General features: G+C 51.5%; 5 protein-coding genes across 5 annotated transcripts; 4 read left to right on the top strand and 1 right to left on the bottom strand.

The window, feature by feature from the left end:
* Window positions 1-554: 554 nt before the first annotated feature.
* J4E83_005881 (uncharacterized protein) lies at window positions 555-1,888 on the top strand (the record flags this gene model as incomplete). Its single annotated transcript, XM_049332797.1, has 2 exons — window positions 555-1,404; window positions 1,464-1,888. The coding sequence occupies 2 exons, from the start codon at window positions 555-557 to the stop codon at window positions 1,886-1,888; spliced, it is 1,275 nt and encodes a 424-aa protein (XP_049188039.1).
* Window positions 1,889-2,052: 164 nt separating this feature from the next.
* Window positions 2,053-2,870, bottom strand: J4E83_005880 (uncharacterized protein; the record flags this gene model as incomplete). The annotated part of the gene is made up of 2 exons (XM_049332796.1): window positions 2,053-2,273; window positions 2,330-2,870. 2 exons carry the CDS (start codon window positions 2,868-2,870, stop codon window positions 2,053-2,055), a joined length of 762 nt encoding a protein of 253 aa, XP_049188038.1.
* A 1,972-nt stretch (window positions 2,871-4,842) lies between these two features.
* J4E83_005879 (uncharacterized protein) lies at window positions 4,843-5,904 on the top strand (the record flags this gene model as incomplete). The annotated part of the gene is made up of 1 exon (XM_049332795.1): window positions 4,843-5,904. One exon carries the CDS (start codon window positions 4,843-4,845, stop codon window positions 5,902-5,904), a length of 1,062 nt encoding a protein of 353 aa, XP_049188037.1.
* Window positions 5,905-7,039: 1,135 nt separating this feature from the next.
* J4E83_005878 (uncharacterized protein) lies at window positions 7,040-8,113 on the top strand (the record flags this gene model as incomplete). The annotated part of the gene is made up of 1 exon (XM_049332794.1): window positions 7,040-8,113. One exon carries the CDS (start codon window positions 7,040-7,042, stop codon window positions 8,111-8,113), a length of 1,074 nt encoding a protein of 357 aa, XP_049188036.1.
* Window positions 8,114-9,986: 1,873 nt separating this feature from the next.
* Window positions 9,987-11,804, top strand: J4E83_005877 (uncharacterized protein; the record flags this gene model as incomplete). The annotated part of the gene is made up of 1 exon (XM_049332793.1): window positions 9,987-11,804. One exon carries the CDS (start codon window positions 9,987-9,989, stop codon window positions 11,802-11,804), a length of 1,818 nt encoding a protein of 605 aa, XP_049188035.1.
* Window positions 11,805-13,266: the final 1,462 nt, after the last annotated feature.

Raw genomic sequence — 13,266 nt, 5'->3', positions numbered from 1 at the left:
CGACTGGTACTACCCTTAAGCCCGCTCTTTGCCCGTCCTGGTGGTAGTAGGAAACGGCTGATGTAGGAATATGCGCAAACGGAGGGCATAACACATGTAATTTTAGTTGATTACAAGGCCGCTGGATAGAAAAACAACAACAGTACTTCTGTTGACCGTAACCCGAGGATCGAGTTCGACCAACAGTCCGGATCATGGTGTGCATCGTAACTCCTGGTCGTTATGTGGCATTGTCAACAAGTCCTTGTATCCATCAGACTCCGCGAATCTCGAACACTCAAGCAGGGTATCGTCTCCCAAGTATGAGATTCCTGTCAACATATGACTCGGAGCCTTAGACACTGTTCTCATGGTAAGGCATACATAACGTCGGCTATTGCAACACAGGATAGTACCGGAGGCTGCTTCACGAGTGTTACCACCAACATCGTCAGTGAATACTTACAGCACTATGTGCGGCAATGCACGGATCTTAAGAGCTCTCACTATGAGCGCCTTCCAGTGTAGGGCTTTTGTTTCAAGAGCAACCGCGCCTTCTACTCAGTAGGTTGAGAATGGCGAACCCTCAACCAAGCAAGAGCAATCTCCAGCCTTCCTTCGCTAATGCGATCATCCAGGCACATTCATCTGCTGGTGCCATAGGCTCCGATGGCGTACAGACAAAGTATCTAGAAGACTACATCCGCCACGCATACGAAAACATACAAGGATTTCCCGACTCCTCATCACGCATCTTCACCAAATCGCCAGGACCAGAGCTCCAACGCGACCACGAGAACCAAATCATAATATACCCCGGTTCTTTCAATCCACCACATGTAGGTCACACCGCGCTCCTCTGGCACGCCTATCTCAACATGGACGCGAACACCATAGCAGTTATGATCTTCGCTCTTAAAGACAACTTACTAGCTCACAAAGAGCATGTTACGAACAACAAGGGTAAGGCGTTTATACTCTCGCACTACCAGCGCCGCCAGCTTTGGAAAGACGGTGTCCTAGGAAGATTCGCGTGGGTATTCCCATCGCATGACGACGACAAGCTGGACCTATTTATGGCCACTATCAAGCGTTTAGCAAAGGCGGATGGCTTCAAGCTATCCTTTCTCGTAATGTACGGAGGTGATTACATCAGTCAGAAGACTAGTGTCGAGGGACTGTGGGGAGGGGATGACAATACTTGCATCTGTAGTGATGTCACACGACCCATGGACTTTGTGCCTGACGATGGTGGTGAACTGTTGCAACTGAAAGGCTGTGACAAGTGGAAAACGATGAAGAGCGAAAGTCCAGAATGGACAGAGAAAGAGGAGCAAATCCCAGATTGCTGGCCTTGCTGGCCCTGTGCAAAGATGCGTAAGGTCCTCCCCGAGGGTGTGCAGAAGAATGGGTCGTCCTCGCTCGGTAAGTCTTCTCTCTGGTGTCTTTCGGCCGTACCTTGTTGCTAACGTATGTACCACCAGACATGAATGCGTCAAAGCATCCGCTCGCGACTATCTTAGCCCGATGTCACTCCACCAAGAACACGCTTCAGTGGACACGCTTGACCCGCAAACCTGGGCACATCATCTTCATTCCTAGCAATCGGAACGCCAATCCTCCTTCTCCCTCGGCGTGTTCCACAATCAGTGCCACGGCGATTCGAGAGTCTCTTCTGAAACTTGAAGGAGTGACGCAGCAGGTCCGCGACGAGATCAACTACACAGTACCAAACGGCGACTTGCTCTGTATATACCTGGGCTTGGACCGTCTTTGGGCGGAGAACGGAACATATGAGCAGCTGCTAGGCGGCAAGCGTTGTGAGGACGATTTATGGTTGGAAAGACTGAGGAAGAAGCAAGCGTACAAGGATGGACACAAGCGAAGGCGGAGGTCATCATCTCTTTGAATGCCATGCCGCGAATACTTGGAATTGATCGTCTACGCGCGCACCACCGAGTACTTCTAGAATAGCCTTGAACTTTTCTAGCATCTTGCATGCATGACTCCCACAGTCCGATGTCCATGACCTCACCATGATGCGCGGGCCCGATGACCCTTGTAGAGCTTATCCTAGACGTCTTCCGTACCCTTAGTCGACTGACCTCTCTTCCGCTCTTCCTCTAGCCGTGGCACGATCATCTTCATCGCCACAGTATTGTTCAACCTCCTCCGAATGCCCTCATCGAACACTTGGAATATCCGTTGCGTGCGCGCGCCAAACTCGTCAAAGGTGATTTCTTCGGTCCAGAGCTGCTCCATGACGTACACATATTCGTTCCAGTTGTCTGGGCCTAGAAGCAATGTTATCAGCGATTGTTCCCTAGAGCTTTGAGCGATGAGCAGTTACCAAGGGCTTTTTGTGTGGCTACCAACTCCAAAGGTACGACGTAGTCATACCTCGGGCATCGTCTCATGGGTTTCGGTGGAATCGCGGACGATACCTGCGGAGGCGCGAACAGACCGATGGGAGGCTGCGTGCTGGCCTTTTGACCGATGTGAGGATCTCCCTGGCTGTTCAGCCCACCAGCTGTGTTGTTATCCTGAACTCCATCGTCTAGTCGCGGTCGTCCTCTCTTAGGGGTGCCCAACGGCGGCGTATTGAAGGACTTCTGCTGGCGTACTCGGTTGCCTTGTGAGGGGCCGGGAGTTGCCTTTGGTTGACTCGTGGATCTCTGTTGCTTCGTTGGCGGTATCTTTCTCGCTATGAATGGTGAGATGTCATCTGGAGAGCGAGCTGCCAGCGGCGCCTTCCTCGGAACGTTGTTCGATGGAATACGACTACCGTTCCAGCCCGTCGGAAGCGGTGCGGGCGAGACGTGAATAGTGTCTCCCTTAGTCAGAGAGTCATGGCGCTGATCAGCGGGACTTGTACAACCGCTGCCTTGCATTGGTGTTGCTGGTGGTTTTAGATCGGTTCTTTTTGCGCCAGTGTTGAGGTCGACGTTATGCTCGTTGCGCGACATGCTGAATGGAAGTGGGTGTTGTCGGCGTCGGGCTGTGAGATCAGGATATGAATTTTCGAATGGATGATTGAGATGCGGAAAAGAAGGCCAGTGAGGTGGTGCCATGGGAGGCAGGAAGGCCTGGCCGCCCGTTGCATTTCGTTCGGACCTGGCTGGAAATTTGGACGGCAACATGTTTGGGGTAGGTCCGACGAATGGTCGGTGTTGCGAAGGCATTACTGGGCCTGATAGAGGTCGCTGTCGCGTGTTCTTCATCTGCTCTTGCGCCATGACTGGGTGTGGAGGGTAAGAGTGATGGGGCTGGACCGAGATCTTTGTCGAATGGAAAGAGCGACGTTGACAATACCGCGCGGCAACGTTGCGCTCGCACTGATTGACGAAGATAACTTTCGTGTCTCGCTTCCCAATATTCAGAAGTGTAGCCAGAAGACGGAGAGTGATTAGCGTAGGAGAATTGGAGGTGAGAGGCGCTTGCCGTGTTGGGAGCAGAGCTCAAACCTGAGGAAGGTGCCTTCCATGTCGACTGTGATTATTACGTCATCATAGATGATTTGATAATCAGACTTAGGTAGCTTGTTATTTACTATGTGGAAAGGAAGAAATTCTGACCGCAAGGCAGTCTTCGCTAAGTTAAGACCCAGGTGCGATCGGTATACGAGGAGACCGATGCAGCACACGTCAACCCAAGACGACTTGGAGACTGATTTAGATTCGATTTTCCCCTGATATGAAGACGAATGGCTGCGGATCGGCGGCGTGATTGACGTATAACAAGTAAGAGTTGCACACAGAGATTCTACCAGCTCGATAGCTTTACCTATATGCACGCCGCCAAGACCGACCATCTATCGCGGGGACGTCTTTGAAACGGACTTCAAATACACAAAGTGTCATCAATTTGGTCTATCCAAACGGCCTAGTATGCTCCAGCTTCGCAGGGTGTGTCTACCTAACAAAAGCTCAAGATGTCAGCATGTCCGCAAATACACCACAAAGAAAGAAGAACAGGACCTTTGTTCAGCTCTTTATCAACGCAAAACTATCGCTATCTGCCTAAATACTACAAGAGGCATTTCTGCATTCTGGTGACAACGGGAGTACCATCTTCGTTCCCGCGCAATACAACATTTGACGACATACATGGCAGCTCCACCAACCTTACCTGGAGGGCCGTCGCAGAGATACCTCAACCTGTTTAATGCGCTACCCAACGATGACGTGCGGCGTGGGTACTTGCTATTTCTAACGGAGTATGATGGCCGGATTGAAGGGGCTGGTGTGCTTTCACGGATATGGAATAAGACGACATCCACGGCGCAACAGGTATACATCAACCGCGCCACATCTGGGGCGATCAACCATGCGTCAGATCGCGGAATCGAGAGCGGAGGAGAAGAGTCGTCTAGAAACGATCCCCAAGAAGCGATCAATGGAGGTCGTATACAGGCAGAACCCGGAGCCCCAGAAGATAATGTTCCCAACATAGAAGACCCTTTGCATGGCGTAGCGACAACTGCTGAGGCTGTCAACCCGGAAGCATCGAATGAGACAGAAACGTCTGCTTACGAGCCTAGTGATACCGAGATCGCAATAGCAAGGGTTGGTCTTACCGAAGCAGATACTAGTAGAGCAGCACCTCCTCATACAAGAAAACGAGGCCGCGACGAACCACATGACCACGCAACGCAAGCATGGCAATGGTGCAAGACACTGATGGACTCTCGTACTAGATTTAGTGGGTCCAGAGAGATGCGCACAGTGGTATGCTTGTACGTGCTATGCGATGAAACGGGTAGAATATTGAAAGTTAGTATCTTCATCAACCCCTACTTCGCTAAATAGTACTGACATCAGTTAGCGGAAGGTATGTAAGAAGATACGTTGTGGCTCGCAGAAAATGGTGGATTTCGTCGAAGATGAGTACAACATCAGTCAACAATTGGAGCTTTGTGATCATTGCCATCACATCGAGGCAGCCTCTCAACAAGAAGGTACGCTAAATTATCGCTTGTACTCTGATTACGCCGAGCACGGAGATCTGAGCGAACTTCTCAATGTTTATTACCAGGAAGAGAATTTGGACAAGCAAATACCTGAGCAGTTCATCTGGATGGTCTTTAATGCGCTGGCTGACGCCATATGTACCCTGAACACGGGGTTGTGCGGAGAGACGCTCGACGAGGACATAGCGGCGAAAAGAGCAGACAATGGCCCAGAAGTCGGAAATGAGGGAGAGAAGACGAAGAAAAGAAAGCGAGGTGGGAACAAGCCAAGGAAGAAATTTACAAGCAGCATGGTGCACTTGGATGTCAAGCCAGCGAACATCTTTCTCAGTACCGCTAAAGAACCCTACCTAGCGTACCCAAAGACTCTCCTTGCTGACTACGATGTCGTCAAGACGATCTCACCAAGCACAGATGCTTTAGAGGGTAGGAAAGACTGGGGCACGAAAGGATTTCAAGCTCCAGAGATCACCGTAGAGGTCGCGCATCATCATTCCGTCAATGCTAAGACAGATATTTGGTCGCTTGGGATGGTCATCTGGAAACTGATGCATACTACGCTTGGAAGAGAAACGTCGGATCAGATATGCGAGAACAGCATCAAAGCTTCATTCCAATTTGCAGAAGGAGATACGTTCACATCGACGGACATCCCAGGTTACGATGCGATGTATTCCAATGCCTTGCACCAACTGGTGATCGACTGTCTCCAGATCAACCCGGAAAAGCGACCAGGTTACGAGACTTTGAGGAAGAAAGCGAAAGCGGAGTTTGAGAGATCGCAGAGGCGGTTAGGCCCGGTATCGTCGGGTGATGAAATGGGTAGTGATATTGCCGGTCACCTCCGAGTTCTCAGGAAAGAAGAGTTGGAGTATAAACTTGGGGATATGTTTGTCGAACCTTTGAGCAAGAGGAGAAAAGCTCAATCGCACGTCGAACAAAATGCCGATGTATGACATATTTGACCGGCATTGCCAGATCCTTTCCTCGAGGGACGCATCGGCGCTTACCAAACTCCAGTAGAAATGTGACGCGTGTAGTTGTTGTTCGTTATAGGAGCCCGACAGTTTATTTTCAATGGAATTCCAGTGGTTCGATATAAAGCGGCGACGGGTGCATCCTGCGCGACGTTTTCTTCTTCTTCTCTCTCTCTGCCTCATTCTGCTCTGCTTCATTTTATCAGCAGCATACACATCCGGTCGCCGGTGCCCGCCCCAACACAGTTATCGCGGTAAGGAGTACGGCACGACCCAAGCTTTGACCAACACACTAGTGTTGGTTATATCACTGCCTTTCCACTGGCTGACTTATTGGACAAAGCGCCCCGCGTTTGCCTAGATACTCGGTGTTTGAGACTTCTAGGGTTTAACCTGCGGGCAAGATTATTGTCGCAAAAGCGTCGTATCGGCTCCGTAGTTACAACGCTCATAGTCAATCAATTTTTGATCACCTTCATCGAGCTGAGTAACATGACGACTATAAGCATGTTACTGTGCCTAGTCGTCTGCAGCCTGCTGGTTCATAAGGTCTGGAAGCGCCAAATGCAGCGCGAGGTAGGCGTGGTTGATAAAATGAAAGATGATGCTGCTGACAATCACCAGGAAGAAGACCGATATGCCGCGCAGATGGGTTGCAAAGCACCGCGGAGGTGGGCAGCAAAATGGCCACAAGGCTTGGACCTGCTGCTCAAGGCGGGGCAACATGCAAGGGCGCAGACCATTTTACAGTTTTTCTTAGACGTAGTAGACTCTAGCGGTCCGACGCATGAGCAGCAGTTGCGTAAGTCCACAAGACACAACGAAACCCGCGGCGTTGACACTGCATAGTTGGAGCTCGCGGTATCAACACGGTTGAACCACGCAACATTGAAGAAATACTCTCTGCCCAGTTTGAAGGTTTGTCAAAGTTGAATGGTTAGGATGACCGCTGGTATTGACGTTTGTGGCAGACTTCAGTCTTGGGCTCCGACCCAAGCATTTTGATCCATTGCTGGGATGCGGGATTTTTACTCAAGACGGTGCAGCATGGAGACACTCGCGGGCGTTACTCCGTCCCCATTTCACTTCCAATCGCTACCAGAACTTCGAGGAGATGAAAGAGTCGGTCGAAAGCCTCATCGATCGAATTCGCCCCGACAGCGTTGTTGATCTCCAACCGTTATTCTTTCGCTTGACTTTCGACACGACGACGTTCCTGCTTTTCGGCAAAACATTGAGCTCTTTGCAAAGCAGCGACATTGCTGGACAAGCGTCTGAGTTTGCGGCAGCCTTTAATCTGGGCCAGGATTACTTGTCGCATCGTGGCAGGCTGGGAGACTTGTACTGGCTTGCGAGTACTCCCGAGTTCTGGCAAGCTTGCAAGACTTCTCACCGCTTCGTTGACGACGCGATTCAGAGAGCACTGGACAATGCGGAGACTACGGAACCCGATAAAGTAGAAGCCGAGGACAAGAAGCATTATGTGTTTATCGACGCGCTCATCCAAGAGACTAGGAACAAGAAGGAACTTCGCGACCAGTGTCTTAACGTTTTACTGGCGGGCAGAGACACAACTGCATGCTGCCTCACCTGGACCTTGCGCTTGCTAGTCCGTCACCCTAAGGTTTTGGAAAGGCTACGTTCGGAAATAGAGACAGTAGTAGGCCTCGGACAGCATGCGCCTCAACCAAGTCGGGTGGATTTGAAGAAGATGAGATATCTTGATCTCGTTCTGAAGGAGGTACTTCGCCTCTACCCATCCGTGCCGGTCAACTCTCGTGCAGCACTCAGGACAACGACACTTCCTGTTGGAGGAGGTCCAGATGGCAAATCGCCGATATTGGTCCGAAAAGGCGAGGCTGTCGGTTACTGTGTGTACGCTATGCATCGACGTACAGACATCTACGGCGAAGATGCACTCGAGTTCCGCCCTGAGAGGTGGGAGGATGGATCACTGTTGCGAGATGTGGGGTACGGGTATCTTCCCTTCAATGGCGGGCCACGAGTTTGCCTGGGTCAAGAGTTTGCCCTGCTGGAGGCGGGATATACCGTAGCGAGGTTGGTACAAATTTTCCCTTCCATGACGGTTCCGAAGGATGACCCTGTTGTCCCTACTGGCCGGGAAAAGCAGACCTTGACGTTGGTAGTTGCTTCGGGAGATGGATGCCGTCTACACATGCGCTCATAGATCGAGACAAATTCTCTCTCCAGGAACGCTTGTACACTCTGAGCCGTGCATAGTCTTAAACGTACCCTCCCCATGTATCCCTAGCTTCCTAATTGCTAAGTCCACCTATATCCGCATCGCCCAAGAGAAAGGGCGCGGTATTGCCCATGCTGAGGGTGCATTCGGCGAAATAGCAGCGTGCTGCAAGACTGTACTCGTAGCGTGGAGGGCATAACAGCGAAGTTGTGGAGGGTTGGGCGCGTGGTAAGCTTGGTGTGTCGTGGACGACGGTCGGGATTATACGCGTCGGTCGAGGAGCGCGATGCTGATCTGTTGCAACAGATTCATGGCGGAAAACTTTCGGAAGTCGATGACTGTAAAGCTTGAATCGAGACCTCGACATTGCGTCTGCTATGCGTCGTCGGGATTACTCTGTAGCTTTGCTACCCTTCATTCTGGTGCGCGTTCGTACCGTCCAGATCGTTTGATCTCGAGTGGGTAGTCATCTATGTATCATAGTTGACCACGGAACAAGACCGAAATAAGGCCTCGTTCGGAATGGCGATAGCCTCTGGTTCTCGTGCTTAGCCAGGCGTTGTCAGGCCGCATGTTGGAGCACATGATATGCTAAGCGGTTGCTGAGAGACTGAACACGTCCGACGGTAGAAGGGATGCGTAGTAGTGGCGACTTCGCGTGACGTGTCCCACGTGGGAGATGAGGAGTGCACATGTCGAATCCGCTATCAAGCATCGCGACGCATAGTTGCGACTGGTTGTACACGAGGCGCGCGATTGTAAGAGCTAAACCTCGGTTGTGGGGTCGCAGTCGATGCCGGGTCCATCGAGCTAACCTTGGAAGAGCGCGTTCCGCGCTTCGGACGCGTGTTTTAGCGCCAAGCGTGGCACATGTCCGTTCTGTCGCTCCCGGCCACCCTCAGTCCTTCGTCCCCTCGCGACCAGCTGCCCGAACAAGTTGCGGCCGTATACTGTGTACAGCTCGCTGTCACATCCGTTTCCGAATCGACAAAATCCCTTCCGCGATGGCACCCTCGATCGTTCCTGGCCTCGGCAGACTCCCCGCCTTCACGGTGCATTGATTGCTGCATGCGTCGCTTACTGCATCCATGGATGTAAGGCTCCACTCTAGATGGCGTGGCAGGCCTTGAGCAACATACCCACCTGAATGCGGCGCCTGTCACAAATATATCGCCTTGCTCAGCCCGACTTGTGAGGGGGAAAGAAGGTTTTACTCCGGCTGTGCTTCATGCATCGTTAGCACAAAGCTCATGATATCCCGCTTCTAGATCACGCTACCCTATCGTCGTGCGCTCGTGGAGGAGTTCAAAAACCACCGTCACAGTCGTGCAGGAACCTGGTTGTCACTTGTAGGATCCGCACATGTTTTCAGCCAGAAGCGATTGGATTCTTACTATCGATACTACATACCAAATGTAGTTGCTTCCATAACAGCTCCGACGGGAATGCCACAACGGTCTTCATGGGTTACTTTATGAAAGGCCCGTCGCACCGAAACTACCACACAACGTGCAGGACACGCATGGCAGGATTCACGCTTGTAGGGGCACATATTTCGTCGCGCCAATAATCGAGACGTGGCAGCGTGCCGCCCCACGCCGCCTATCTCACGGGTAAGATGCGAACTGTATTAGTTCCTCTTGAGTTAGCAACTGTGGGGAACCTAGACTCAGCATGGTAGGCATCCAGGGCCTTGACGGGGCAGATGTACCAGAACGGTAAGTCACCTCTGCAACGTAAACGCCCCGTCCCGCATGGAATGGTTCAGCGGGGATGCTGGTTTTCAGGTCCCTTGAAGAAGTGCTGTACCCGTCTTGTTCCCACTTGTCAATTTGACTTGAACTTCATTCTAGCCCCAATGGCTCCCACTAACAGCAATCTTTACTCAACGAACAAGTATCTGGCTCAAGAAAGGACCCAGAACACCAAAGTTCCAGGCGGCAGTCGCTCAACCACGCTATCCGGAGTCAAAGATGCCGATTTCGTTGCCATCGGCCTTGGAGGCGCAAACATGCTGGCGATGCTGTGGGCTATAGCTATGGGCCGCCGTGCCGTCGGTGTTGAACTTCGCGGCGACCCATTTCTAGGAGTGCACTGGAACATTCGTGAAGACATGTACCATCAGCTGGGCCTTATCGACAAGATGATGTTGGATCGCTACGGACTGGATAACCTGCCGAAAAGACTGGATGGAACACTGCTCAGTCTGGCAGATTTGTTCTACCATCCCATGACCGAGTCTAGGGACATCATACCCGGAGCTATCATCGAGGGATACGAGAAGGAACTCCACATGGTCGGCGAAATCCATAACATTGAGTACATCGACGACCGCTGGAAGAATGGCAAGCCACATCGCACTGTCACCACTGTGCCTCCGCCCACTATCCCGGAGCACCCGTGCCCGACCAAAATCCGTACCGATATGCGAGAAGTCCTCGACGGACCTTCGACATGGCAAGCTGCGGCATTCTCCATCCAGCTTCTTCTCCGCCGCTATCTTGAGGCGCTCGAAAAGATTGATCTCAACGCTAGCAAGACGCCCAGATGCCGCCTCTTCACAAAACATCGCGTAGTACAAGACGGAAGTGGTCTAGTCCATCTTCCGTGTGGCCGTGTCCAAATTCGGATCGAAGAAGTTACCGAAGTTCAATACCACAACGACCTCCAACGAATCCGCACTCCAGGTAGCGACTTTATCGATCTTGGGGTTCCAGAGCTGTTCAGCGTCGCCACAGGCATCAACTGCCGTGAAGCAGAGCAACTAGGCTTCCAGCAACACGACGTACAGGTAGATCATGGTGACGGTCAAGGTGCCAAAGTAGCCCAAGCGGACTTTGTCGCTGGTCAGTTCAACATCCTCGTTGACGGACGTTTGCGCCGTCGTATCGCTTCCGAATTTGATAAGCATGGCAATGAATCATGGGTGCGGCAGATCGCTGTGGGTCACGAAGGCGACCCAAGGGTCTCCTGGCTCATTGTCGAGGTACCTGAGTTTGTCTCGCTATGTCCAGTTGAGCGCGGTCTTGTCGGTGCCGAGACCAGCAAAGACTCCGCCGAATACTTTGCAGCCTATCAACTCCTCCTTTACGATTACTACATCTCGCAAGCCTCTCTCGTCCTGGAAATCTCGCCAGACGAGCTCCGCCGAGTCGCCATGGTCTACGGCCCCAAACCCTTTAGCCTCGTTGAGCGCATTGGTGCTGACGCCCGCGTGGCCACTAATGGTATCGTAGCAGGCGATTCCTTCGGCAACGGCCACTTCCTCCATTCAGCAGGCGCGATGTGCGGCATGATCGGCCACGGATATCGTTTCCTGGAATATTGGCAACGCCGCGCCGCCGCTCACTGCGCTGAGTCATCTATTCGTCTTCTTGCAGACCGGATCAAAGCTGATACCGAAGCGCTACTGGAGGTTAGTGCGAAGGAGTTCAGTCAAGCGATTCCAAGCAACTTTGGTGCGGAGAGAGGAAAGAAGGTCGCGGCTGCCAGTGGTATCGCGGAGGAGAAGCGAGCAAAGGTCAGCGCAAAGAGGGGCAGGAGGTGGGATCAGGCGCCACTGAATCCGACGGATTGGAGGAGGGTGTTTATGAGGAATGGGAGGACGTGGAGTGATAAGCTGCCGAGAATTGACGAGAGACATCCGGCTTCGAGGATGGAGAAGGCGAAGCTTTAAGCTGGCGGACTAGCTGGAGGTAGAATTAGGCAGGATTGAGTCAAGCATGAATCGTTTAGATCACAACGGTTCACATAATATCTATAATAGCGGTCGTCCTCTTCAATATCTCTATTAGACCTCATATTGACAGACATGTAAGTCAGAAATCACAACTCGAATCTCCGTGTTGCCACAGCCGGATTGGATCCATTCAAGGAACATCATCGCTTCAAATTTTATTCGACTTAGTTTCATGAAAATCTTCTCGAGAAGAAAAGTCTAGGTCCTCCTCAAAGAAAGGCCCTCGATGGAGATCAACTTTCGTGATGACAAGCTCAGTGCCAAGGCGTGCTTCTGAACAAAGCGAGCGTGGAGGATGAGAAAGCCCCATTGCCCATAGATCGACCTCAACGATGCATCTGTTTCTTTGTGCGTCTTTCACAGAGGCACGCCAACCTGGAGCCAAGGTGAGCCGCCGCGGAGCGGTATGGTCCTCCTCAGAAACACCTTGCAATAGGTCGCAAAGCCTTCGCGATCGTTCTCCAAATAGCGCTCCTGACATCCTCGACCTACTGTAACCTGCTGCGGTCCAGAATTCATCGCCACGTACTTCTTTCGAGGCTTGATGGTGACTGAGTACTCCACTTAACATAGGGGTACTTGCGTCCAAGTACTTCCCTAGATTTTCGCATAGCAAAGTTGTCCAATAAAAGAGACATTTGCCCTGTGGATGACACCGCCATGAGCCTGGAATTGCTCCTCGCCAACACCAATAAAAACCGTCTATCCAAGTTACTAAGAAGTCTTCGACCTCAATATTTAGATACACCTCTCTATTCAAATGGGACTCTCTTAGTCGCAACTCTTTAGCGACTGTAGCAGCAGTACAGAAACACAGACTGTCACTCTGTATCAGAACTTTCCAAGCTAGTTGTTCGGCTGTTGTCGAGTACGAGATGGGGACGATATCTCGCTCGTCACAGAGAGCCAACAGTGAGTATATCCTATCGTGAATGACACTGCACTCTCTATTCTCGAAATACGACAACAAGCTCAGCAAACTTGAACTTTTCGTACGTATACTGTCGTTTTGCTGTGTCGCAAAGCGCCGATAGGCCGTGTCAATCCAATCCGCGCGACAGTATCGAGATCGTTCCAACATAGTTGCCCACGCTACCTTTTGTGTGCTAAGCTGGACAAGAACCGATTGAGCTAGAAGAATCTCCTGGGTGACCCAAGCCCGAGTCCAATATTTGTTGCGGAAGATATTCAATTCAAGCATCAGCATATCATGACGTATTGCCCTTTTCCAAGCATCCAGGGTCATGGTCTCGTTCGGTCCTTCAAAAAATGTTTGGATGCATCGCAAGTCTTCCGGCGTCGTACTACCAAGCCATATATGCACACGCTCAGCTCCTGCGAAGATCTTTCCCATTTGAGCAACTTGATGGTTCCGCTCAGAGATATTTGACTGATGGAT

Source organism: Alternaria metachromatica (assembly GCF_023757995.1).
Source record: "Alternaria metachromatica strain BMP 0045 chromosome Unknown scaffold_12, whole genome shotgun sequence".
NCBI lineage: Eukaryota > Fungi > Ascomycota > Dothideomycetes > Pleosporales > Pleosporaceae > Alternaria > Alternaria metachromatica.
This window is presented reverse-complemented; position numbering and strand designations above follow the sequence as displayed.